The following is a 27,629-nucleotide window of genomic DNA, read 5'->3' on the forward strand; positions in this document are numbered from 1 at the left end:
AAAGCAAGACATCAATATCAAAACTCTTTTTATGGCCAATGAGGAAAAAAACGTGTTACTGCTTACATCGGGATAATTCATAAGATGGCGACATCTTTTAATTGCAACCAAACCACACTTTTCATGAGGTTTCTCCTTAAAAACACATACTCCTTTATGTATGAAAATCTGATTAAATGCCTTAAAACCATCTCAAATCACTTTTCATAAACATTTTCTTCATCAGTTTCACTCACCACATTGTTCACTTCAATTCTCTACTTTCCTTAAGGCGGTGTTACTCATATCTAAAACGCTTACAGTGGAAATTCCTCTTGACAGACACAAGCTTTTTCACCTCAACTGCACACAGTCAAAGAGATTTGTCTCACTCATTTCATTAGCCTAGATCTTCCCTCAATATTGATCTGCTGCAAGCACATACTGTAACTTAAACAGCCTCAAAACAACTAGGGCACATTTTGTAGATAATTATTCCGATCGAGGCACAAAGATTCCTGGCAACATTTACTACAGTGGGCTGAAAACCATCACAGTGAGCCTTGGGCGCGCCAACCCATAAGAGATAACAATTATGAGCAGTTACTCAAAACAGAGTTAATCGCAATTAATCGCATGTTTTATCTCATGATTAAAATTCTATTACTTTGCATTTCAGAACTGTTTAAGTACATATTAACAATGGAAAGCCATTCTTACCAGTGTATCTTGATTGGGAATCAAATGAATGCAAAGAAAGTTACTTTATGAACTTGATTTTAAGATTTGTATTTGTATTTGTATTTGTCTAGTCACACATTTGAACAAACAACTTTGAATGAACCACAACGCTGTAAATTACCAGTTTCATTGAATGCACCGTCTGTGTTTTTCATGCCCAAGTTTACAGCAGAATTAAACATGTTTTGGCCTCTATGGCATGACAATTGTGGGGGGGAGGGGGGGTTGAATTATTTTACAACTCAATTATTTAAATTAAATACAGGATTAAAGTTCTGCATACTTAGGGTGTTCCACTTTGAGTGACAGGTGGCTGACATCACAGGAGGCGAGCAAGACTCTAGGCTTGAGTAAGCCCGCCTCAGCTCCATCCACGCTCCACCTCTTTGCTCATTTTTGCATTGGCCGACACCAGGCACTGCCAAGATGGCAATGGCCAGAGCTGTCGGTTCGCAGCCCACTTTGAGCTTCATTTTGGCTCTGTATAAACTTATGGGTGACATCATGGAGACTACGTCCATATTTTATACGGGCTATGTTTACAACCCTTTTACGACGCATAAACTGAGGTTTAGAGCAGGGATAATGATATATAATATATAGATATGCTTCACAGAGCTGAGGGGAACCGCATAGACATAGAAATTATATATAGAACATACAACTAGTCATTAAAGCATTAAAGTAGGGCTGTAAAACGATTACATTTTCTTAATCGCGATTAATCGTAGAATTTCTATAGTTAATCGCGATTAATCGCATGTTTTATCACATGATTAACATTCTATTATTTTGCATTTCAGAACTGTTTAAGTACATATTAACAATGGAAAGCCATTCTTACCAGTGTATCTTGATTGGGAATCAAATGAATGCAAAAAAAGTGACTTTATGAACTTGATTTTAAGATTTGTATTTGTTTATTATATATTTAATCTAGTCACACATTTGAACAAACAACTTACAACGAGGCTGTAAATTACCAGTTTCATTGAACGCACCGTCTGTGTTTTTCCAACAACAGCAGCTGCAGATTGTTACATCCCGGTGTCGGAATCCTCTACAGTGAAATACAGACAAACTTTACACCGTTTAGCGTTAGCTGTCAGCATTGTAACCGTGTTTAATCCAGCTACTAGCTAGCGGTAGGCTAACGTTAGCTGCTGTCGAGTATAGTGTTAACTAGCGTCACGTGCAGCGATGCCTGTAACGTCTGTTTCAGAGCATCAGAGAGAAGTGCAGGCATATCAGTGGCACCGGAATGAGGCACCGACATCCGCGTTGCTATTCCTGCAGCAGCAGGATGTGTTACGAGGAAGTACGGCAAAATAGCAGCCTGTTAGGCACGACACAAAGCCGAGTGAAGTGAAAATAATTAATAAATGCCGGCATGCGATTAATACGATTAAATAAAAATAAGGTATTATGCTCGGCCCTTAATCGCACTGTTTGACGCGTTAATGCTGACAGCCTTACATTAAAGATACAGAAGATGCTACATGTAGATGTTTTGGCTTTGGAGGTCTTGACTTGAAGGGCAACTTTACCGGAGCTTGGCCAAGTAACAAAAGTAATGTTGAGTAATAAGTATGTCATGTAATTACTTTTTTAATTACTTATAAGTAGCCTAATTACAAAATGATTAGATTTTTCATATAACTTGCCTAACAGTGGTCATGTTACTATAAATCTAAATGGTACAACAGATCAAAGTTAGTAGTCACAGCAAAGAAACAACCAGAAACACTGTAATAAAAACTGGCCTCCTGCTTGATTTAATTTACTGCTTCTCTTATCTCAGTTGATTCAAGCACATGGACATTCCTGACACAACAATGCTCCTTATTTACTGAGCATACTTCCACAATCTGTACGTGCTACATTTAGATTCATACATGGGACAACTGACAGTTACATGAAGGACAAAAAGAAGGAAGCAAGAACAGTTCTTCCCATGTTTTTGTTTTATGCTCTTTGGAGGGAGATATTGTTCATATTTATATGTGATCCAGGGGGTTAAACTATGTGTGCACCATCCATATAGGCAAACCATTAGCACTTCAACTCAAAGCACTATGGTTTGAACTAAGATGAATGGGCACCATCTAAAGACAATCCCATATTGACGCATTTATCGGTCAACCTCAGAAACCGAGCTAGAAAAGTAACAGATGTTGCAACCAACAGACTGTGTCATTGTGGTCCTTCTCTCCAGTCACTACTCTGTGTCATTTGTGTGGCATATTTAATTGTTTGTAATTGTAACCCTTACTTGGACAAAAAACATTTTCAGTTTTAACGGTGAGGAAATTTCAAATAGAGAATTAAACTGAAATTATAGAGGGGAATGTGCCAGTCAGTGACATTTTAACCTCACTAAAATCCTCCAAACCCAGGCCCTTGCCCAGTGTGAAAAGGCTGCCTTTCTCCCATTTCACTAGGCCCTGTTCCCAAAATTAATACTGTTTGGTGTCTGCTTAATTCTTAATTTCACTGTAAGGTTGTAGGTTATTGTTTTAGTTTGTTTGTTACTTTATTATTTGACATAGGCCTGTTCGGCAGGTTTTATGGGTTCATAGTGTTTTGCTATGCTTCTGCTTGTGATGTGGGGGGTAGCCTAGCTGCTCACCAGCTTAATCAGGGAGAGTGGCTGCATGTTTGCCTCATTAGGTCCTTTCTGTAGGGAGGGGGCTGGGCAATCCTAAGGTGAAGAACAATAGGTAAGATAGTTCTGCAGTAAATTACATTTTTATAATATTTGGGCTGCCTATTGTAGTAGATGCACATATATGTGTAAATAGTAATGCCAGCAGTAACTGATCTATCCAATTGTAGTGATGTTTTGAGAAATGTAAGTGTTACTATTGCTTGCTCAGGTTAGCTCACCCTATAATCACCTGTGCAGGTGGTAGGTTCCAATTAGGGGCAGCTGAGTTAAAAAGGGCTTCAGGAGGAGAAGGTGAGAGAATCTTTGCAGCTTGCTATGAGGTTTCCGTTTTGTTTGTTTGCTGTTATTTTTGCCTCGGTTTAATATTTTGGTTTGAGTATGTTTTGGTGTCATTTTTTTAATTAAAAACACAAATTGTGAACTTCAAAAGCCTTCTCTCCAGTCGTCAAGCGAGACCCCCAGACATTAAATAGTTTTTCTCTTTTGAAACAAATAGGGGAAGATGTTTTCACTTCCATCCCCTGAGAGACCGTAATGCATTTATGACGCAGAGGGAACTGTGATTGGGGTCATAGATCCTTTGGGATACACGACTCTGAATGCTGAAAAGCCACTTAGGATGCATTTCATTTAACAATATCGCCTCCATTATCTCTTGTCCTTCCTGCACTCTTGGCGTCCAAAGAATAATGTCCAAGTATTCCTAGTAGAGACATCCATTACTGGGTCGATTCATCAAAAGGTGTTGTTAAAAACCAATATCATTGAAATGTCGGCATCATGCGGAGCCTCATTTGTTAACCTGTCAAAACCCTCGATAATGAGTATGCAAAGTAGCATCCAGAGGTTACGGTAAATATATTTTCCAATATATGACCACAACTCTCAAGCAATCAGTCTAAAACTGTACAAATATGAAAATATCAGCACTGTAAATAGCGTGTTCAAAAAATTATAAACTCTACCTTTACATTTGTCTAAACCTGAGAAACTGTAAACCAGCAGATAATGTCTTGATTGTTTCTCCGAATCAAAAATGTGCCTTGCTCAAGTCCTCTCCCAGCTCCCATAAAACATAGTCATTTCACACACAGAGGCTTTTCATTGGGATTACTACTGGCCAAGTGAGCGCTCGGATAGGCCCTGAGCAGTGCCCAGGAAAAAAACCTGACATGATTGAAAAAGCAGAGACTGACCAGAACATCCCCACAAGTTGGAGTGCCTAGAATTATCTGCTCCGCCATCTTGTCTTCAATGTTAAGAACTGCATGTGACAAGAATTTGATTACAGAGTGAAAAGCCAGATAAGACTGTCTCGGGTCCCAAGGCCGCAGCTTTAGAAAAGACAAATGTAGAAGAACCAATTTGTCTACAACCAAGACGATCTTTTCAAACAACTCCAGACCAGAATGATTAGTGCAACGCTCCTCCACTTTAATCTTTCTCTCGCTGTAACCTTTTGCTCATAACTCTCCTCTATTCCCCGAGGGAAGGGACCGGGAGCACATGACTCTTGACCCCGAGAGAGGACGCCGTTTGATGAACGACCAGGGAAGGTCAGACGTCTGATTGGTATTCAACCTCCTCCATCTGAGCTCGCAGAACCAAAACGCCAGAGTGTGTCCCCAAGAACCTGAATTACCATGGTGACATTGATAGATACGCAGCATTGGTGGACACTGAACTTTCACTGAGGGGATGGAGTGCGAGCGTAGGCTGAAGCGGGCAGGGAAGCGCCGTGGATAATCTGTCACCGATGGGCTTTTTGACAACCTCTAGGTGTCCCGGTCACACGTACAGACAAGGCTGATAGATGAATGACCCCGCTGGGCGCTTTACAGGGATACTTGGCAAGGTGTGATGGAACTGGAGACGGCATACGGAGCTCATTTCTCCCACCACCCTATGTTTCTTTACAGCGTCTCCTCCTCCTTCACCTCCACACACACTCTGTCTTGCTCACGCGTAACACACAGAGGGGTCACTGATGGTGCTGAAAAGTAAAGAGGGAGGATCTTTGACCTTTTGAGGGGTGTCTGGAGATCCTTACCAGACAGCAACCACTGACGGAACTGTGGACGAATAAGGGAGGCGACATGTTCACTGTTCATTCTTTGTATCCACAGAGAGATCTACCACATAACTTGCATATTCCAGTTTTCAACCTGTGATTTAGTACTTATAATATGATAATGAAAGATGAATTTATATCAGTTATGACAGAACTCTTGCAGGAGCCAAAACCCCTTATGCCCATATACAGTGTTTCAGAGTTGATGAAGAACTACCTGTCCAATTTCTCTTTTTTAAAAGGGGACCAGCTGTGGTGCTGAATTTTTACATGATGGGTGATTATTCTCACAAGCACAGATGTATGGCAGACACACTCACCTAACAAACATTTTAGAGCATGCATATATATATATATATATATATATATATATTTTATATTTTGGAGGATTGGAACACAACAGGCTGGTTTAGCCATATAGATTAGTCTATATCAATGTTTCCCAACCCTTTTGGCTCAGTGACAACTCGTCAGAGTTTATACGCCCTCAGTGTGGACATGAATCACGAGCAGCAGCCTGACCAAATAGTGATTGTTTCATTTGAATGATGTCCAGAGGCCCAGACAGATGAGGCCAACAATTAGAGAAAAATCAGGAAATAGGCTAAACATTACTTTGTGTAAGAAATGTGCATGTTATAGGGCCAAAACGATTAGTTGTTTGCACAGAGATTAATTCTTTTCTCTGTCACATCATTGTTAAATCGTAACTCTCGCCAAAATGCAACCGGGGGTCTTTTTGTGAATGTACCCGAGTCAAACTTTCGTTTAAAAGCATATTTAGGACGGAATCGTCACTTTTAAGATTTACCGTATTTTCGTTTTTCGGTCAAATGGCCTTTTGAATGGGAGTGCTAGGGGCACTTTTATGCTAGCCTCAAAATAGCTATTTTTAAAACACTAAGAAGGCTCGACACAACATGAGACTTTGCTCCAAGTATCACCAGGGGTCTCTACACCTTAACGAAAGCATTGACAACATTGTTTGTGTACCCAGAGTTTACTAAAAAGAAAGGTTTTGAACAACTCACCGTAGGTCTTGTTGTTTCCGGCCGCTACCACCTCGGCAGTCAAAACGAGTCGATATCCGAATGCGGATGAACGGACTCCATATGAGGCTCCTTTTTCAACTACGAGGTCAATATTGTTTTTCAATAACGACAAAACAAGAAATAATCTGTGCATTTATATGGAAATAAGCTTTAGGAGCTTTCCATCTTTACTCTCCTCCCTGTTATGTTGCATTCGGAAATTGATTGTTTTTGACTGATAAAGTGGCTGCGGCCGGAAACAACAAGACCTACGGTGAGTTCAAAACCTTTCTTTTTAGTAAACTCTGGGTACACAAACAATGTTGTCAATGCTTTCGTTAAGGTGTAGAGCCCCTGGTGATACTTGGAGCAAAGTCTCATGTTGTGTCGAGCCTTCTTAGTGTTTTAAAAATAGCTATTTTGAGGCTAGCATAAAAGTGCCCCTAGCACTCCCATTCAAAAGGCCATTTGACCGAAAAACGAAAATACCGAAAATACGGTAAATCTTAAAAGTGGCAATTACGTCCTAAATATGCTTTTAAACGAAAGTTTGACTCGGGTACATTCACAAAAAGACCCTAGGTTGCATTTTGGCGAGAGTTACGCTTTAACTGAATGTCTTTGGGATTTGAACTGTTGGTTAGACATGTTCCGATACTGGTATCGGCTCCGATACAACGTAATAAAGCCCTAAGGAAAATCTACATTAAAGTAGTTTATTTATGTTCTGTTTCCGTTATAACTGACTGTCAAACTGCATAATAAAAGAAAGTTCTGTGGCATTCATGTTTCAGAAAGAGTTTAACCTGAGCCAGACCGACAACAAAGATAGAAATAATATCACATCCATACAGGGATAGTAGTATACAGTTGTTAAAACATAATAAAATATATGACACACTGGTATCGGATCGGTACTCTGTATCGGCCGATACGCAAGTTCAGGTATCGGAATCGGTATCGGGAAGCAAAAAATGGTATTAGGCCATCTCTACTGTTGGTCAGACCAAACAAAAAAATTGAAGTCACATTGTACACTAGATGGACAGTGTTGCTGTTATCTGACATATTATACATGACTAATCGATTAATGGATAAAAAATTCAGATTATATTGATTTGATAATTGCTGATGACAATAATTATTAGTTACAAACATTGTATGCCTTTCTCTTTTATCATCGTTCGTCTTGGGGCTCCAGAGGGTCCTGACCCCCCAGGTTTGAAACTACAGGTCTATGATAAGCCTACTGACTGTATTTTATTTTTTATTTTTTGTAAGATACATAACACGTTTGTGTACATAACTTTCACTAACGACAACTAGGTTGTTAGTGAAAGTTTCTTATGATGATCCCCTTTCCCTTTACCTCTACAGTAGGCCTAGCCTCCATCAGGGCAGCACAGTTTTCTCCTCCACAGCATGACAGTGTTGACATGTTTATTCAGCTGTTTGCAAAATGAAACTCCCGGTTTAAATTAGCTTGAATTCCCCGCGGGATGCAGGGCGTTGTTACAACAGGCACGAGTGCTTCATCATCAACACAAAGAGCATCTGAACCACTGCATGTGCGCAGCAGGCGAGGGGACTTCACAACGTGTTGAATTTCACCTCTTTTGCTGTTAGTTACTATGGACAGGGACCGTGTGATGTGCGCTGTATTGCCAATCTCATTTTAAAAAAGTATAAAGGCTAAGAATACTCATTTTAAGTCCCTGAAGTAATGGTACACAAACAACATTAGGGACAAAACATAGGCTACAATTAAGAGCAATACAGCATTATGAACTCAATGAGCAACGCAGTCCAAGTTATAGGAATACACCACTGCAGGGATATTCCGGTCACATATTATTATTTTACCGCGCATGTTTCAGTAGCCTATACGTTTCCTTTCATACTCGCTGTCTTTGTGTCTTTAACTACAGCCGAAGAATAAGCAGTGATTTATTACAGGCTGCGGACAAAAGCATGCATGCAAACCGTGCGGGCAGGCGCAACGACCCGTCCCCCCCTCCGCTTCCGTGCGGAGGTAACAAGGGGAGATGACAAGTGGCGGAGCGGATGGGGATGTTGCGCTCTGTGGGCGAAACCTACCTGTCATCGTAGCAGAAATCTGCGTCCAGCGTGTTCAGATAGAGACCCACAGCCACGGCGGTGCACACCAGCTCCGTGATCATCTCTCAAAACCAAAGTGGGAGAGGAACTGGGATAGAAATGACTGGAATCAGGTCCCCCCCCTTCTCTGAAGTCTCTGTGTTACTGTGCTCTCAATTTAGCAGCTCGGCAGCACGTTTTCCGTGACATGCAAAGTGTGTCAAAGTTAGCCATATTCCCTGTAACCCATTGTTTTGAGAAACGGGTCAGGGGTGTTGGGAGGTGAAGCTAAAGCCGGGTTTGGCTCGGAGCTGTGCGCATTTCGGTGCTGCGGTGTCCTCAGTGTGCGCATCTCTCCGCCTTGGCACGGGAGAGAGCAGAGCGAGAGAGACGCATGTGGTTTTCAGGGAGGCTGACGCATGCGCACTGGTGTCTGCACTGTAGGGGAAAGGTGGGAAGTGTTTTTTTATGCATTACTTATGGAGCAGAATAAGAATCAGTCGTGTACTGGAAGTCTCATGAAATGTATGTCTGAAGTCAAACGTTTGCAAGCAAACATGTTATGTTATGTACCTCATATTGACCTTGAGTTTCAGTTTTGAGTAGTTTTGTATTTGCACATGCTAAAGTTAAAATAAATGACCTAAACATGAGACAGAACATGGTTAATTACCTCAACTCAAATAATTTAAAGCAATATTTATAATGTCAAAAATCAGCTTTTATTTATATATAATCTCTTCTGTAGGACCAGGGGATATGCAATTATGACCAGATTAGTTCTTGGCTGTGTTAGACACAATTGACCTCTACTGGTAAAATGAACATTGGATGTCTGGTTGAGTAATACATTGGATATTTCCACATCTGAATTTTGACTTTGGAAAACAACATAGATTGAAAGTTTCTGCAATAAAACAGCTGTTGGGGGGGGGGGGGGTGCAATGGGGAGCTGAGATGGGGGGCTGCCACTGTAGTTATAACATTATCTCATTTTGACCCTCAAATGAAAAATATTGATTCATTTGCTGTACACCCCCCCCCGACACACACACTCCGACACACACACACACACGCACTGTCTCTACAGGGAGACTGAACTGGGAGGTGTGATTTATGAACTGTTGTACCTCACCCTATGGTGGGGATGCACATGGGCGTCAGTTTGGAAGCGTGCAGCCTGGTCCTGCTGGCTACCAGCTGGACCAACGCCTGGCCCTCAGTCGGGGCTCCAGGCGAAGAAATCCAGTGCGGTCAGCGGAGAGAGTAAAACAGATGGTTGGAGAGCGATGAACAAGAGCGCAAGGGCATCGGCCACTGATGGGTGAGACAGTGACCGAGCATTACAGGGCAAGAATAGTCATTTGTAACAGAGGCACCCAGCCACCCTGACTCTGAAAAAGACTTGGCTTTGACCTCACGGAACCTGTTGAAAGGCAGACTGCTGTGTTTTTTTTTTACCTTAGACTTATGTTGAGGTGCTTCCGCTTCTATAGCATTAATCAGTGTCCAGTGTCCTTCTTGTTGTTGTTGTTAGATTAGGATAGTTGCACACTAACATTAGCATAACACATATATATGTATGTGTATATATATATATATATATATATACCCCAAACAAACCCACAGGCAAACACAAAGCCTACAAGATACACACTGCACCGTTACTCTGCCCCATGGAGAGTCGGCCCAAGTGATGAGAGAGATTAGCTGAGGAAAAGAGGGAAAACATGTTCCTGTAGAGAGTATAAACAGGCCCAGGGAAAAACAAACACATTACAGGAGAAGAAGTGTTTAGTCCCTCTGACTGATTAGCTGCTACGTCCTGAGCGCTGTAATGAATATATTGTTAGGTGTAAACAGTCCTAAATAAAACATTTTTTTTGGTTTTAGATGAAGAGGTCTAAAAGGGGCAGTTCAGGGCTCTTGTAAATCATTGGCTCTATTTACATTCATAGATGAATGCATTCTCTTCTTTCTCTTGGTATTCTTTCATCTGTTGTAAGCAGTGACAATCATTTAGTCCTTATTATTAAAAGCATGTGGCTTTTCTCATTCAAGCCACATTTTGTTTTGCTCGTCAACAAAGCAAATGTTTGCATATTTTACTTGACATATGACCAAACTGTTGTTTGTTGAGGCCTTCAGAACGGGCCTTCATGCTTTTAATGAGTATTAGTTGCACGCATTCCCCATCTTGTTCAGAAGATCAACACCACTTTCATGTCTGTATGGGGGAACAGGACTTCTTATTAACCATCTGGATTCTAGGTTTAATTTGGCATAGCTTTCTATGCATTCATTTTTGTCTTTGTTAAACTTTAAATCTATCCTCTCACCACATGTATGGAGTCCTTTTTTTTCAGAACAAACTCAGCTACAACTCTGACTTACCATTTTGTCAATTTGGCAAAGTATAAAACCGCCCGGAACCCAAAATACATGAAAAAAAGACACTGGCTGGGTTTATAAAAATGTACACATCCTTATTGATAATCACTCAAAATATTGCTATAGAACAGTTAAAGGTTGTAAAAAATATTCATATACACAAATATAACAGAAAAATGTAAGAAATACAACTTTACAGTCCATTTACAAGTAAGGTGCTTTGTCCAAATTCATTTTTGTGCCTTTTTTAGTTTATGTATGCCTGCAAATGTATGCCATGGTCAGTGTATTTACCAATGAACAGACAGACGGATATTTTGTTACTTTCCAACAAGAGTGGTATCAATCTTCTCATGTAATTCTTGGCAAAAAGGGAATACACAAACTTCCCAAAATGTCAAACTATTCCCTCAAGCATTATTATGCATTGTGCAAGGGTTATTATGCAAAATACCTAATGGCATGGTTCTATATGTGATGTTATTTTTTTCAGATTACAAGATAATGCTCCTGTTCACTCATTTAATTGAAGAGACAAAACTGACCAACAGGACATTCTCTAACAACAAACTGTATTTCTATCGACCCTGTTATTAGGAGACTTCCTCTCCTCTTTAAGCGACACAAAGCGAGTAATGGTAATTTTCCTGTGCTATTCACCCTGGAACCACTGCTTCTTCACCGCAGCAGATAAACATCACACAGGAAACGGATAATCACAGCTGGAAGGACCGGGCCCTGCCCTTACAAAATAGCACACCCATGGCATTAATATCAACTCAGAAACCTAAAATCAGGAGATATCGCACACCAAATCAAATCCACCCTGGTTTGTGAAATATCCGCAAGGGTGTCACCTCCTCGTTCTGCTCAGGAAGATCAGAAATATAACTGCGTGGTGGGGGGGGGGGGGGGGGGGATGATTGTTTGGGTTTGGCGCTGAATTAGGAAAGGATAATGAGTGTTATTGTTAATGATGGACTGTGAAATGGCTTGAATCATGGCTAAAAGGGTCAGTGGATTACATTGTCTCAGAATAGACAAAAATAAAATAAAACGATTTTTTTTTTTTAAATAAAACACCATATCATGACCACAAAATGCAGTAGCTCAAATGTCCTTTACTGTTATCATTACTGTGTGCAATAAACTCGATGTGTTTTGGATTCTGAAGCTGGCCTGTGGAGGGGGAATACAAAGGGGAAGAATGCAAAACTGACTGCTTAAATTAGTATTAATTAATGATACTGTAAAATAAATCTGATTTATACAACTCAAAGCATTTTCTTACCTCAGGAAAGTCTTTAAACACAATGACAGCAAAAGATAGTATACAAATACTGAGTGGTTTACTCAAAATGACAGGAAAAACCTTTTAGAAACTCTTTATCTGTGTGGTGTTCCACATCAGTTTCCCTTTGTCACATCCATTACACATTGCAGTTTGTGCCAACATGGTGTAAATAGCCTACTACAGGACATATATTTTACAATATGTACTGTAAGAGTCTCAGTTGCCCTTCAGTCACAGCTCACTGAAGATGTTTACAGATTCAGGATTTATATTCTTCATCCAGGTTATTAGATTTAAGCAACATACAAAGAAAGCAAGTTTTAATCATGTAAATCACATTAAGCCATGGGAACATGAAGCATTACATTTATTTTGCAATTGCATTAGAGGTTGAAGCAGTAGAATTGCAGTACTACTTTCTACAAGCCATACATAACAGGGTTTCTAGTTTTCTCCCACTGTTTTCCATGACTTGTTTTTTATATTTTATCTGAATAACATTCCAAAAGAATGGACAAGATTAATGGAAAATGTGAATCAGAGGGACAAGTACCGTTCTTGGATATACGTGATGACATGTGTCACATTGAAAACAGCAGTTGTCCGTTCTCCGTCAAGTGTTTCTTGAGGGTGACATTGTTTGAGGCTCAGAATCAAACATTTACACAGCTTGACACCCCTGTTTACACATCCACAGATACATCGCTGACAGGTGTAAAAAAAAAAAAAAAAATGCAGTTTTGTAAAGGTTGCTCTTCAGAGAATAAATCTGCAGTGACTTGATGTGATAACAGCAGATTTCAATCTAAAATGAGACGTCCGGCCAAATCCACTCTTCCTCACAAGCAGGGCATCTGGCAGAGAAGTGTAGTCTGTTGGTGACTGAAGGGGCATGATGATGGCAGCCAGGGCTACTTCCTGGCACCCTGCTCTCTGATGGCTGTCTGCCCGAGGCCCAACACAAAATCACCAGGGGCAGTTAAAACAGGACAACATGATGACCGTGCTGAAAGCTGGAAGACATTAGGACACTGTGTATGAGAGTGGATGTACAAGTAAAGGTGGTTATTGTGCGCTTGTGATGCTGTAACAGACATTTAAATGGCTTTTTCATCATCACCACATTAATCATTTCAACTGACTCACGTCTTTCTCTCACTCCTTTTTCCCTAATCTGCAAGTGGTGTTGTTTGATTAAGCTTGCCACTTCCCTTCCAAATTTTACCCTTTGATTTTGGGTTCATTAATTAAGAAGTTGGATTAAAGGGCATTCTTTCAATCCAAAACATAACATCCGCCAGGTGAGAACTACTTATGTAAACATGATTGGATGATGTTTTTAAAGTATACAAACTGCAAATGTAGGAGGAACCCCAAGATCAGTTTTCAAATCAAGGAGGGTAGCAGGAACTTGATTCATATCCAAACACCACCGTGAGAAACAGAGATCACAGCATAGGGCCAAAGTGTTTGACGCACTCCCCTCACTTCCCCTCCACTTCCTCTCATTCCTACCTTGCAATGAAGTCATGTGAGGTGGGATTGCCTTGCATGAGTCCCCATGCAGCCTATTTCTGTCTCCAATCCCTCATCACGTCCTGTAACCCGTTTTCCTGCCATAAGTGCAAAGTCAGGAAATTGTAGTTTACCTACTGCAACGCCTGGATAGCTTTTGCTGATTTTTTTCCTACGAGTTTGCATGTTTGTTTTTGTGCATTGGAAGCAGGGCTTTCATCGTGTCATTTTTCTTGTCTTCAATGTGGGCACATGAAAGAGGACTGTGCCAGGGTGTGTTTATATGTACATATATGTGCGCAAGCACGCATGCAAGCATCAAGGACGAGACAGATCGACAGGACGTGAGTCACTCGGCCACAACAAAACCCGGCAACATTTGTATCCTAAAACAAGCCCAGTTCACATCTTGAATTGCTTGGATTCGTGTCAGTCCGGTTTGGCTACTAGAGCAGGCTGTCAGTGTGAAACACAGTGCCGGATCCATACATGGTCCAGACGCAGAGGAGAGCCTCTCCGTCTGTCTTTACTGAGATAAAAATAAAGCTCTGGGACACAGTTTCACCACGACAATGTTGACAGACCTATGGATGGCCTACAGATGTGCAGTCTGCTGCAGCTATAGTATAAAAAATAAATAACAGAAGCAGTGTAGTGGAAGATGTGAAGTACTGCACAGTGGGAAAGTGCGTCATATTCCTTTCGTTTCAGGCTAATTTTGTTGAGTCTCAAAGTTTAGTCTCCATACTTTTGAAAAATGGATGTTCCTACAGAGACACTGTTCACATGCACAGCTGCCATGACCATTACTGACTCATTGCTGGGTCCTGAGCGACACACAGGGCACATTATGACAGCATTATGTTCATTATAAAAGAGATCATTTTTTTTGTCAGACAGACCTACTTACAGCCCTGTCAGATGAACTCAAGTAGGGCCTACCCCTTCATTGACACATTTGAATTTATTTTAAACTTTTTGTTTTGCATAAAAGTAAATATTGTTTTATATAATGAAATGTCAGCGTTTAGGCTGGTTTGGTCAAGTCTGCATTCATGCTATCGCTTGAAGTGGCAGAAGCTGGACATTTCAACCATTTATCCATTACTTTTAGCTAACTATTTTAACTCCTTCTTCCATTACGTTTGGCTACAGTATTTCAGCAATATCTTTCACTTTAGCTGGATTATCCTATTTATCCATTTGGCTGCTTTGAGCTAAGTGATCTCTAATCGCTAACTACTTTTCATGTACTCTTCACTGCAACACGTGGTGTTAAAGTGTTAGCTGACTCAAAAAGCGGCTATATTTTCTCAATCGAATCATGATTTATATTTTTTTATTTATCTAAACTACCCTGGCTACTGCAGAAGCTCCCCTGGTTGGGAATCACTGGCCTAGGCCATCTCCTTGTAGTGTAGTGTAAAAGACAATAACAGAAGAGTAACTGAGTGAATTTCCAGTTCCAGTTCATGGTATCTCGATCTCTGTCGGTAAGGTAATTATAAGAAATTGTCACTTGTAGCATTTTCAAATAATAATAATAATAATAATTTTAACTTGTAAACTATATATATATATATATATATATATATATATATATATATAATATAAAAATAAAGTAAATATCTCATTGTAAAATAATTGTTTTGTTAAATGTTTTTGGTCCCCTAAATGCTGCATTTCCATCTTTACCTCTTGTGTCTGCTTTCTATTAGCTTTGGTGTAAATCCCACTACCATAATTCATGTGTACACACAAGACTTTAACATTTGTTATCAAACATGTAAGACGAGCGTGATTTATTACATGACCAAGCACAAAGCAAAACAGAAATAAAGCGGGGTCAAGGATGCCTCTTGCCATGTCGATCTTTTCCCCTACTACCTCTGGTTTGAGAGCCTAGAAATGGGGTTTCCAGACCTGTCAACAGAGCCTCCTAAATCCCACAATGCCCCTGGCTCCCTGAACGGTCTTTAAAAAAACAAGTGTTTTCTCAAGAGTTACGAAACATAAAGACAAAAGCCTGAGATGGATACAATCAAATCAAACAGGAATGACAGTTTTTCCAGGTGTTTTGAGCATGTGTTTTCATGAGGAGCACACAGTCAAGGACGGAACGCAAAAAATACAGAAGATTTATTTTTCATCGCAAACAGTAAAGTATATAAAACAAAACAAGATGTTGCTGAAAGTGATACAGAGAGACTGTATACATAAATCTCTAAATTTTAGATTTAATCATACATGTAATCAAAACAAGCACAAGAGAACACATACATTTACAATCACTCATGTACGATTGCTGATATAATCATGACCTCTCAAGCAACATATTATAATCATCTGCATATGTATAAGTTCATCAACGTGAAATTCTGTCTCCATAACTCTTCAGTCCGATGATGGCGTAACATCTCGGTGACAGCAGGGGATCAAAGAGTTGCACCAGTGCAGAGAATGATGAATCCTCCTGCAGGACACAAAGACACACACACGCCCCAAAAAACAATAAGACACAATAGAACTGAATAAAAAACACATGGACATACAAATCTTGATTCTTCTCTCCAGTTTGGCTTTGTGACCCATTGGTATCCTCTGCTGTATGATTTTCTCACTATTAAAGATTTCTCTATTGAATCCCCTGAGAATAAACATCTGTACAAATATTGTGTCAGGTGGACTCCTGTTCATGTGTAGAACATGTTTGTCTTCCTTGATGGCTAGCTCTTTAGTTATAGGTCATTTTGGAGTAGAAAAGTCTTTCAACCACACTTTGTAAGGCTGTTCTTTTGCTGCATCCCTACCGTGTCGGTAGATGGGCAAGAATAGGAAAACCCTCCCATTATTCTTGGGGATGTTGATGCATTATTCCATGCTAGCTTCTAGACGGGCAGTTTAAATAGGTTACATGCCAATTTTGTTGTGTTACGTATGTGGAGGAGTTCCTTAACAAGTGGAACCAGATGCAAGCGAAACTAAAACAAAACTTTATTCTTAATTCGTCACATACAATTTGACAGTACAATGTAGTGAAATTCAATTACTGCATTTATTAACCCATTCTAAGTATTAGGAGCAGTGGACAGCTATACATACATACATACAGCTCCGGGGAGCAACTTCGTGACTGCTCAGGGACACTTTGACATGTAACAGTATAAGCTGCTTGTAAATTAGCTGTATCTAATTGAATTAGTGCTAATATTGAATTGTATTTATATCTTGCTGCCAGTGATGGAGGCTTTGCAGCCATTTTGGTTTGTTGACACTTCTGTAAGCATGCATCAGCATACTAAAGTGCTCACAATGATAATTCTAACATGCTGATGATTAGCGGGTATTATGTTTACCACGTTCACCATCTAAGTTTAGCGTGTTATCAAGCTAACATACAAGCTGATTGGAATGTCATTAGTTTTGCAGGTATTTGGTTATGAACCAAAATATCGGAAAAACAACATTTTTGCCCTGATGATGGCGCTATATGGAAAGAAGGGATCACCAAATTTGTTACGATTCATCCTCTGGAAACCATGAATGTCTGTATAATGGCAATCCATCCAATAGTTGTTGAGATATTTAAGTCTGGACCACATTGGTGGACCAACAGACAGACCTACATCCCATCGCTAAAAACAGCATACACAACACTATCTTCCATGAATTTGTTGCTAACACACTCAACCACCGATGCATATTTTATCATTCACTATTTGGTCCTTTGACCTTTCAGCATACATCACGTCACAGTGTATACATTGCTTAATAAGTGCATCATTGTTTGACTATCAACACTGGAGCAAGGGCCTGAAGACTTTCTGGAAACAAAAACAAAAATCTACAGTATGTTTTGGATAATAATCACAGCTCTTGCTCAGAATTTAAAAAACCTGATCTGTGTGTGTTTATATCAGGCCGAGCATGCTTCAGCACACTTATCATCACATGGATCATATTCACATACATCCATCACCTCTTCTTTTTCCTCCTCTGCTCCTCCTCCAGGGAGACCTCTCAAAGCTGACCAGCTCTCTTGACGTTACATTATATTGTTTGATTACATGACCCTGTTAAGGAAGTCCATCTGACACACAGCCATGCATGTAATCATAACTTCAAAGCCTTCGGCTTATACATATCTCATCACGATGGCTCAATGGCTAAAGATTAGCATGTTGTGTTTGGCTGCAGAAGCACGAGACGTTCAATTGCAATCCGGCTTTAATTTAGCCAACACCTGTATCATTATCAGTGGGCTGAATCAAAAACAAAGAAACAGAGAAAAGGTTTTAATATATCGGCTGAGATTTTTGTGTCTTCGCTTTCATCATCTGGGAAGCAAATTTCAAATCCCATTCAACAAGCTGTACAAGTAAATTATAAAGAGGAGTCCAGCGGAAAAAATAGCATGCTGGTGAATATCACTGAGTTATGATTGCACTTGTTTCAATGTTAGTACAGTTTTTGTTTTTTTATTTTCTAGTTTGAGTGGGTTTGAGACTTTTTAGTTAGGCGCTCTTTTTTTCTACATACACCTTCACTGCTGCTTACAACCCCCGCGAAATGACTCGCTTTACTATCAGAATTTGATCCATTCGGTCCGATAACATTTGGAAAGTTTAGAAGAGCCGCACAATTTAATCATATCTAAATTAAGGTAGTGGAGACCGGCGGAGGTCTCTAGTTCGCCTGCTCTATGGGCTGCACAAAATGGAAGTAGTGCCGATCATCCAGGGACGTTTAGGCTCCATAAAGGTTTCATGCGCCACTGAGCTGCTCTCGTAGGAATAAAGGGGCTCCGCCTCGAACGCTGTATCCAGTTCTTATATTACATCCACTGCCTACTACTTCCCAGCAAGTTAACCTCCCCTGTCTCTTCTTGGCTTTGTGTCTATTCAGTAGGACTTCATGTTTATCGGACTTTTGAGTATTCCAGGTTTTGCCAAAGGGGGTCTACTATGAGCCACTCCTCCAAAATGAATTCATGAATATTTCTGCAATGAATGACTGATGAGAGTGTCCCGGCTGAAATAAGTTTACTTACCTGTTCTTTCAGGTAGCAGAGGCGATCAAGGAGAATCAGACCTTCAATACAGGGAGCCAGGGTCACCTTCAACTACACAAAGATGATGATGAGAGAAGATTTAACATGACCTTAAATATATATTTGTTTATTTCATTTCATATTAGTGTTTTTCACAGGGACTTTTTTTGTGGTACAAAATTGCTTGTAACTTTTTCAGCTGCTCCCACATACTAAAACCCATCATGACTAGTGTCTATCCAGTAGCTGGTGGGCGATCCCCAAAAACCATTTTACTGCTTTATGTCATAAAAGAAAATGGTATGTTGGTTGACACCACAATTAGTGGCCTCTGCTGAAACCAGAGGCTGGTTTTCTTCCCATTCTGTACAACAGTATTACTTCCCAGCAGACTACATTATCTCACTTAATGGTCTGCATTTATTGGCATTACACATCTCATTTCACAGGAATGAATATGATTGTCCTGCTTACCACTTCTGTTAAAATGTTATCAAGGACCTACCATATTAAAGGCATGCATCTCGCCCTTTCGCGGCGTGTATGTGTTGTGGTAATCCTGGATGTCACTGTCAGAAAGCTGATGAGAGAGAAAGATGCATGTGAGTCAGACTATAAGAAAAGGGAATACAAGTTAGGGATGGAAGGAGAATGTGAAGAGGAGTTGAAGTAGGAGAAGCAAAAGAAAAAGAGGGTATATGCCTTTTGACATACAGACAGAAATACGTTATCCTTATTCCCATGGATACCCAGGGCAACCAGATGACCTCAGCATCCTGGCCAGGCAACATCCTAAACCAAGACAGCAAGTTTCTCAAGCACCTGTTTAGTTCACTAACCTGACATACATTGGTGTATTTTCTAAATAAACGCCAACAAAGAAACATGTTTCCCTCTAATTCACAATCCAAAATTGAGACTGCTTCCCACAGTGTGTGTTTCTGGAAGGTCTTGTTTGTAAGATGACAATAGTAATATTCTGGTCCTGACCTTTGATTCATCCAGTTCCAGTCTGCTTAGAGCTCGGCGAACGTAGTCCACAAATGATTTAGCCTTGGAGTAGACATTCCCAACTCGCTTTTCACTGCAGAGCAAAACACACATATATACACCATTTCTCAGTCCCTGAACATCTCATTTTTGCCCAGTACAATAAATAACATTCACTACTTTACCCTCATCTGTTTTTGTTTTTTTTATAAATGGCACCATAGCAACCAGAATCAAACTGTTAAACACTTAAAAAGGACTAAATGGTGATGAATAGGCGCTGCTTGGAGAAAAGTAATGGTAATGGATATTGATGTTAGTTATAAACTGAAGGCCACAGAGCAGGAGGGGGCCAGTTCAATGCTTGGGGTCGTTTAAAGCATTTGATAAGGGCTAATTGAAAATTGCAGTACTTAATAGCTCAGTTTATTTAGTTAAAAGGAGAGCAATGAGAAGGCAATCCACTTAAGATCTGGACCGAAATGCATGAAAAGTGTCAGCCATTAGGAATGCAAAATAACAACAGCAAATGACCCCAGAACTTCAGATGTTATGGGTGTAAACCAGCAGGTTTTGACTTCTGAGAGCAAGCAGTTACTCATGTTTAAAAAGTAAAGCATAACAAAGCTAGATACAGTTCTAGCAAATTATTTTTTTCACTTCGGCAGCCGTCCTTTTTTCCATTGAAAAATATAAGAAAAACATGCACCACACAATTTCCTAAAGCCCAAGATGACATCTACAAATGACTTGATTTGTCCAACTTAAAGTCCAAGACCCAGATATATTCTATTTGCAATCACACAAATACATTTAGGAAGCTGGAACTCAGCAAATTTTTGTCATTTTTGCTTTAAAGCTATAGTGCGTAGTTTCTGTCGCCCCCATGAGGAATTCTAAGTAATGACAACAACACTGTCAGCGTGTCCACATGATACAAGCCTTCCGTGATCGCGCCCCCACCATCCCTCCTCCACACAGTTGCTAGTAGCCAAGGAGGACACGGAGGATTAAAAAAACATGATGGACTCTTCAGAAGAGGTCATTATCTTCACTCGAGTTTCTGCGCGGGAAAGTCGCCGGACGACACAACAAAGCTTCTGAACGAAGCCATACTGAGAAATCCAGAGAGAGTCGTGGTTGGCTGATAGTCTTAATTAGCTTTGTATCAACTCATTTGGCAATGGCTTGAATGTAACGGACGTTCATTAATATCAAAAAGTCACACACTAAAGCTTGAAAGGACTTAATTAATTGACTATCAAAATTGTTCTTGATCAAAATGTTCTGACGGACTAATCCTTATCTTAAATTGTATTTTTTGTTTCAGCACTAAAGTCTATGATGCAAGATCAGGTCTGCTACTGAGTACATGTGACTTTTGTTTGCAATTCTTGGTTCGTTTGTAATCTAAATAAACCAGAAACAAAAACATTTCTTTTCTGGTTCAGAGAAGAAGAAAAAAACAGTCAGACAGTTTTTTTTTTTTTTTTTTTTTTTAATCCTTTAGACTGCTACTGAAATGTGAAGCTCTACCTCATGTGTGTTACTGTATGTGGACACTGTGAAATAATACCTAGAAAACATTGTGTGATGTGTAAGTGCTTTGTACACTTGCTGTAATTTCTCATATTAAAGTGATGCCAGATGTACAGTACTTGTTGTTACCTTTTAAAGGAGCTGTAGTGATCCCTCAGAATAACATGAAGCACCGCTCGGTAAAACAGAGACTCCATCTGAATCTGCAGAAAAGATCAAAGATAACTTGATGCAACATAACGCAGTTTACATTATTTTTCCACATAAAAAGTTTGTTATTCCCTTGTGATTCATCCAGCATGTGTACGAACAGTTGATGAATATTTCTGACACTTTTCCGAGTCTGATGCAAGACTAACCAGCAATCAAGCCTGTTTTTGGATTCAGAACCCCAGTTCCAACAAGTAATCAATCTTACCATGATTGCATTAATATTTATAAACATTCCATATTAATGGCTGGTGGTATCGTGTATCAGGCTTTGGGCCGGAGCTCCGAGCTCTACATTTTTAAATAAATACACTGTAGTCAATCACAGACTTAAAACAATAGCAGAATTAATGGGCTGATTGTTTGAAGATCTGCGATGAAGATAACACAGTCTTGAGTGATTGTGAACACACATATTTAATGTTTGAAATAATTTGAGAGATTTGTTTGGATGGGTGTGACGTAATGAGAATGAGTCCCATTCTTGTGTGATGGTGTCGATTCATTAATGTATTGATTACAATTAGGATGCATGCCTTACTTACCCCTTGGCCGAGTGAAACTCTCTCGAGTGCCTGTGTTTTAGAAAAATGGTAAATCGTTAAAAAAAAATAATTCTTGGGAAAAACTGAGCTGTAGCTGTAGTCATGAAGGTTAAAAACCACTCATTAAAAACCTACTTCATCCACATGCCCTGTTTATAACCTAACATGAATTAAAAAGAGACTGTTTGCTGTCTGAAGATCATATGTATTTGTAGGAAAGATGCTGTTGTGCACATTTTTTTGTGCTGTCGTCCAAACTCACCAAACACGCCGACATCCTGGCATTTCTGCCGCAGAACCAGGACCGGTCGCGAAGGTACTGACTCAGAGGGAACCCACACACACCGGGCAAACACTCTGCCAGGGAATACACAGATAATACACAGATAATAGGAGTCAACGGATGGATCAGTTCGGTTGATTCATGGGGGCGTTTGTTTTTTTAAACAACTGCAATCCGTGGGTATGAATTTCTAAAAGGAAATTGCCGGGGAGACATCAGGATTAGGAAACATTTTAATTTACAAAGACTTTCATCCTCTTCTTTTCAGTGTGTCTGTCTTCGATTCTTTGAAGAGAAGAATTAACATAAAACCCATTGCTCTTAAATATTTTAAAAAGACCTCCGATTGCTGTCGTGAGAGGAGCAATAAGTACCACACATATCTGACCATAGCAGAGCTTAGCACACACACACACACACACACACACACACACACACACACACACACACACACACACACACACACACACACACACACACACACACACACATTCCCAGTGGGAGGGCACCGAGTGTGACTACTTGACAGCATGCCATCCTTTTCATGTCATTTCTAAAAGGGTCAGTGACTGAGGCCAAGGCGCAGTGAATCCAGAGGGATACTTTCAAAAGAAGCAGTAATAACATGTGCAGCTGCGGCCGGGCCGGGCTCTTGCAAACTGCTCTGGGCACGCTAACATGTTAGCAATCGAGTTAGCTTCCCTTCTGGCCCCTGGAGGCAACTGAAGTGTACAAACCTTTCCTCCGCCTGAAGGGCAGATTACAGTACTTACACAGAGTTGTATATAGTAGCAATGCCTCATGTTGGCCACAGAGTTCACATGTGAAGTGGCCATGTACATGCACTCCTGTTCAGAAAGACAAATATTTGTGATCGTACACTTGCAAATATTTTATGAAGAGACACGCTGGCTCCAGAGCTTAAGATGCCTGAATGTACTTATCTTGTTGTGAGTAAACAGCATGAGATTGGACTCTCGATTCTACATAAGGTACTAAACATGGATGATGCATTTAAGGAATCGCTCCCCAAATGAGCAGATCACATAAATGTAGCCTTCTATAATGAAGCTTTTCTAGGGTGAGGCAGGCCACCACAGGAGCTGGCCTGCATCCCAGACTGCACTGTTAGGGCAACAGGGGAGAGAAAGCGCGCGCGCGTGTGTGTGTGTGTGTGTGTGTGTGTGTGTGTGTGTGTGTGTGTGTGTGTAGGAGCCTTTGTAACTTCTTTAAAAGATCAAGCTGGAGTTCAAGAAACAAGCATGGAAGGAGTGTTTTCAATCAGCTGTCGTGATATCATTTTCCGCTCGCATTTGGCCCCGATGACGTGAGGGTCGAAGGTCACGCTGTTAACAAGAAATGACGCGATACTGTATCGACTGTAGCGAGGGCTCTTCCTTATAGATACGCAGAGGCTACAGTCACAGCATGAGGACACATGTAGAATATTTCCTACCTCGTAAACTGAGCAGCCAAAGGAGCATGAAACGAGGATGATATCAGTCCTGATATCCAGTTTCCTGCGTTTTGGCACCTGAATTAAACTCCGAGGTGAGGCAGCTGTAGAGGCTGCCGTACAATCTCCTCAGTGTGGAAATCTAGGCTAACTAAATAACGGCAAAGTCCTCCTAAGCCAAGAGTAGATACAACACTCTAGTCGCAGAATCAATCACAAAGGTCAAAAGAATTTCATTTTCAGCAGCCTTAAACAGCCATCCTAAATGCATAAATCCACTCTAATGGCTCAACAGCGAGTTTCTGAGCTCAACTCAATCTCCAGAAGGGTTACTTGGCTGAGTCTCCAGACTCTTGCGGAACATTTGACTTGTTTACTATAAAATATGACTATAAAGTGTTTATGTGGCTTTGTGTGGGAAGACGATATTTCATTTCAGATTGGATCAGAGTGATGAAGTGAGCGCTGCAGGTGTCTGAGATGGGATTATGGGACGTGCTTGAGTGAGAAAAGAGGGAGAGAGACATAGAAATAGAGAGGAAAAACTGTGAGCTCTGTGTTCAACGGAAACCATATGTTCTCGAAAAAGCGGATGGAGTGTGTGTGTGTAAACACTGTCACAGCTTTACAGCACACAGAGAAACAGACACGAACACACTAATCTGTCCCTGGCTGTGATCTTTATCCGAGTATGTCGCTGCCAGTGTGTGTGTGTGTGTGTGTGTGTGTGTGTGGTTACCCTGTCCTGCGGGGTCAAACTCCTCAGACAGCAGGTGATAGCAGCAGCCCACGCTGCAGACTGAGGCCAGCTCCGGTTTAGCCACAAACATCCTCAGGGTGCTGGGAGCCAAGTCGCCACACGTGTGCAGGCCGACCATGACCGCATCCTGGAATGCGGCGAAAGCACGCAGAGAAAGGAGAGAACAGTGTCAGAGGTGGGGAGGGGTGGAGATCGATGGTAAAATTTATTGATGATGACGCGCTGCAGATTTGGCACGGCGATAACATCCCACACTTGCTCCAGTAATGTAAACTCCAGCTGTTGGGGCAGACTTTTCAGGAGCTGCTGTGGGAATCCTGCTTTGCTACTATACTGTATACTGGCCTCCTACCTGCACCACCACCGCTGCCCAAACACACTGTGAATCTATTTTCAATCTTTACTTCTTTTTTTTTTTTTTTTACTTTGGATTTGCTCACCTCCAGCTCGTTGATGAGCTCTCGGAGCTCTGTTTCCGCAGTAACGTAAGAAGTGAGGGGTGAAAACATGACGCTGGCGCTGGCGGCTCTGTTCTGAGCTTTCCTCTCCAGGTTCTCCGTCTTCCTCCTCTCCCTCTCCTCAGCACTCAGTTGTCTCGGGGGAATTCTGGGGGATGTAGGCTGTAGCACATCCACTGACAGGGCGCTAAGGAAGAGCTCGTCTGTTTCGCGGTTGGGCTCTGAATGCCTTTCCACTGCAGGGTTGACATCTGATAAGCTGATCAACACCTTCGCCTCCTCCTGTGACACAATTCCTGCCCCATCGCCACGTGAAACATCATTGTCTCCATCCGTTCCAGGCTTTATTTCTACTAAGTTCTCCTGAGATGAATGTGTGGCGGCCTCTCCCTGTCCCCTAACTGCCTTGTTGTGTTTCTGGTACGCCCTGGAGAACTTCTTTAGCTTCCTGTTCCTCTCGTGGGCTCCGTGGGTGTTGGTGCTGGAGGAGTCGATGCCATAGACCCGGAGGCCGTACTGCAGAGACAGGAAGGAGCTCAGGTAGCCCTTCCCCGAGCCTACATCTATCACCTGGGTGGGAGACAAAAGATGGAAGGAAAAATCAAATCCAAAATCAGTTTACTGAGATAAACGTCCTTATGTTTGGGGTCCAAGGGTTTGGGTCTCCCCTAAACAGAGCCTTTGAGGTTTGAAACTTTAAAAAATGTTACTCTACCTGTTTGACTCCACAGCGCTGGGCCAGACAGGCCACCACCTCAGACATGGACTGGACCTCATGAGATTTCTTAGAGTTCATAAACTCATCTGTCTCCAGCTCAGCACCTGGGTTAGACAGAACAAAAGTCTTTTTTTTTTTTATAAAGCATGTCAATTTTGCCAGGAATGCACCTTTGCAAAGACCTCAAATCAATTCCATGATAGCTGGACAACCCTGAAGAATTCTTTACTGGATTCCTTCTCTCAGCATGGAACCAGACAGTCCATTCTCCCCTACCTATCTCTGCAGGTGGAGCTCCAGACTTTGACCTGTTCTCTCTGAGGGCCTGCAGTAGCTCATCCCTGCTCATACAGACTCCAAGGCCAGGGAGAGAGTGGGCTTTGGCCGCCTGCAACAGTTCACACACATCAACCAGCCGGTTTGTATCATTGCAAAACCCGAATGTGGTCCTCGATTGCTCTGTTTATGGAGACAGACACAGAAATATGGGTAAAGTTTGGGAAAGTTGTGCTTGGATTTTCATGTAAATAGTTTTTTTTCTTCTTGGTGAAAATTTGTATTTCGTTCTATTTGTATGATAGATACTATACACACACATTCAAATTTAGCAGATGTTCGTGGTAGGAATGAAATTCCATAGGGTGAGTTCACCTAAATGACAAAACAAACATATTGTCTTGCTTAGGTTTTATGCTGCCACCCCCATACAAAGGAGGGGAATACAATTGTGTTTGTTGCTCTTTCAGCATTGAAAAAAACTGCATTCTAACCATTGAACAGCAAGATGGATAAGCCACAGTTCACTGTGAACAGTTTTCATTGAAACTACTTCCTATTGAAATAGTGCCCAGGAAATCTGTTTGCTTCAGGTTCTCAAAAACAGATCAACTTGTATAAAGTAATTATGTATGAGAGATTTAATTTGACTTTTTTGTAATTTGGGTGATAGAGTTTAACTCAGACCCTTTTTTAAGCAATAAGAAAATGATGTCACTAACAACTTTTTTGGCTAACAGGTTTTGAAAAGAATATTTCACTTTCCATTTGGTAATAACGCAGTAATAAATGTTATTTTATAAAAATAAATGTATTTTGGTCCAGATTCTCTGCAACCTTTTTCTAGAAGCTGTGTTCATGCCCTCCGCACCGTTAAGAGGCTTTTTCACGACATGTGGCAACCAATAAGTTGTTCTAACTGATGGTTTATAACTCATCTATAAAGCATTAGTAAATCATTTGGTAATCATTAATAAAATAAACTAAAACCGTTGGTTCAACACCTTTTAAAAAAAAATATATAATTGAAAGTTAAAACAACTGACTGACAAGAACCACTTCATCTATCTACCCCCCACCCCCAAGTCCCACTAGAGAGTATGCCATTTATATTTATTTTTTATTTAATTTCTAAGGCGACTGAAGAAATGTATTGACCTTTTGCTTTGTGTCCTGGCTCCCTCTGCTGGTCACTAGCCGAGCCGAGTGTTGACAGGACCTCCTGAGGTAGCACGGCCATGAAGCGGTTCCACACGTCCTGCGTGTAAAACTCCACAGTGTGAGCATTGGCGATGCTCAGAGTTATAGACAGAAACCGCTTAACTTCATCTATTCGACGTTGAATTTCTGTGAGGCTGTATGAGGAGGATAACATATTAAACAGCTCTCCAAAGAAGGCCCGAGTGAAGCATGTAAGCAGTCGTCAACTGCTGATGTACATCTAGACATAAGCAGTCGAAAAATACTATTCGTTGATTTTTACAATAATGTATTTATTTTTATAAAATATACGTTAGCATACATACAAGCCAAGGGGAGGCATTTAGGGTGTGCCAA

The 27,629-nt window shown here is 40.8% G+C and overlaps 2 protein-coding genes across 2 annotated transcripts in view; both read right to left on the reverse strand.

Annotated features, from left to right (window-relative positions):
• LOC144512160 (protein O-mannosyl-transferase TMTC2-like) overlaps nucleotides 1–8,972 on the reverse strand; it is a 57,216-nt gene extending 48,244 nt beyond the window's left edge. Inside the window, exon 1 of the mRNA XM_078242745.1 lies at nucleotides 8,588–8,972. Coding sequence (XP_078098871.1) covers nucleotides 8,588–8,670 — 83 coding nt within the window. The 5' untranslated portion in view covers nucleotides 8,671–8,972. The remainder of the gene's footprint in view (nucleotides 1–8,587) is intronic.
• Nucleotides 8,973–15,903: 6,931 nt separating this feature from the next.
• Nucleotides 15,904–27,539, reverse strand: mettl25 (methyltransferase like 25). Its single transcript, XM_078281423.1, has 12 exons — nucleotides 27,231–27,539; nucleotides 26,073–26,255; nucleotides 25,794–25,900; nucleotides 25,061–25,648; nucleotides 24,600–24,747; nucleotides 22,384–22,478; nucleotides 22,122–22,151; nucleotides 21,496–21,569; nucleotides 19,828–19,921; nucleotides 19,343–19,417; nucleotides 18,838–18,909; nucleotides 15,904–16,260 (listed from the first exon to the last, which is right to left on the reverse strand). Exons 1-12 carry the CDS (start codon nucleotides 27,445–27,447, stop codon nucleotides 16,153–16,155), a joined length of 1,791 nt encoding a protein of 596 aa, XP_078137549.1. The 5' UTR covers nucleotides 27,448–27,539; the 3' UTR covers nucleotides 15,904–16,152.
• Nucleotides 27,540–27,629: the final 90 nt, after the last annotated feature.

Source organism: Sander vitreus, chromosome 23 (genome assembly GCF_031162955.1).
Source record: "Sander vitreus isolate 19-12246 chromosome 23, sanVit1, whole genome shotgun sequence".
Lineage (NCBI taxonomy): Eukaryota > Metazoa > Chordata > Actinopteri > Perciformes > Percidae > Sander > Sander vitreus.

Bases quoted from the DNA above. Each gene is read 5' to 3' on its own strand.
- mettl25 (XM_078281423.1), bottom strand. From the start codon at position 27,447: ATGTTATCCTCCTCATACAGCCTCACAGAAATTCAACGTCGAATAGAT. The intron at 22,479-24,599 runs GTAACCACACAC...ATTCCCTGGCAG, and splicing joins GTTTGACCCCGCAGGACAGG to AGTGTTTGCCCGGTGTGTGT. The intron at 21,570-22,121 runs GTAAGTAAGGCA...TCTTTTCTGCAG, and splicing joins GAGTTTCACTCGGCCAAGGG to ATTCAGATGGAGTCTCTGTT.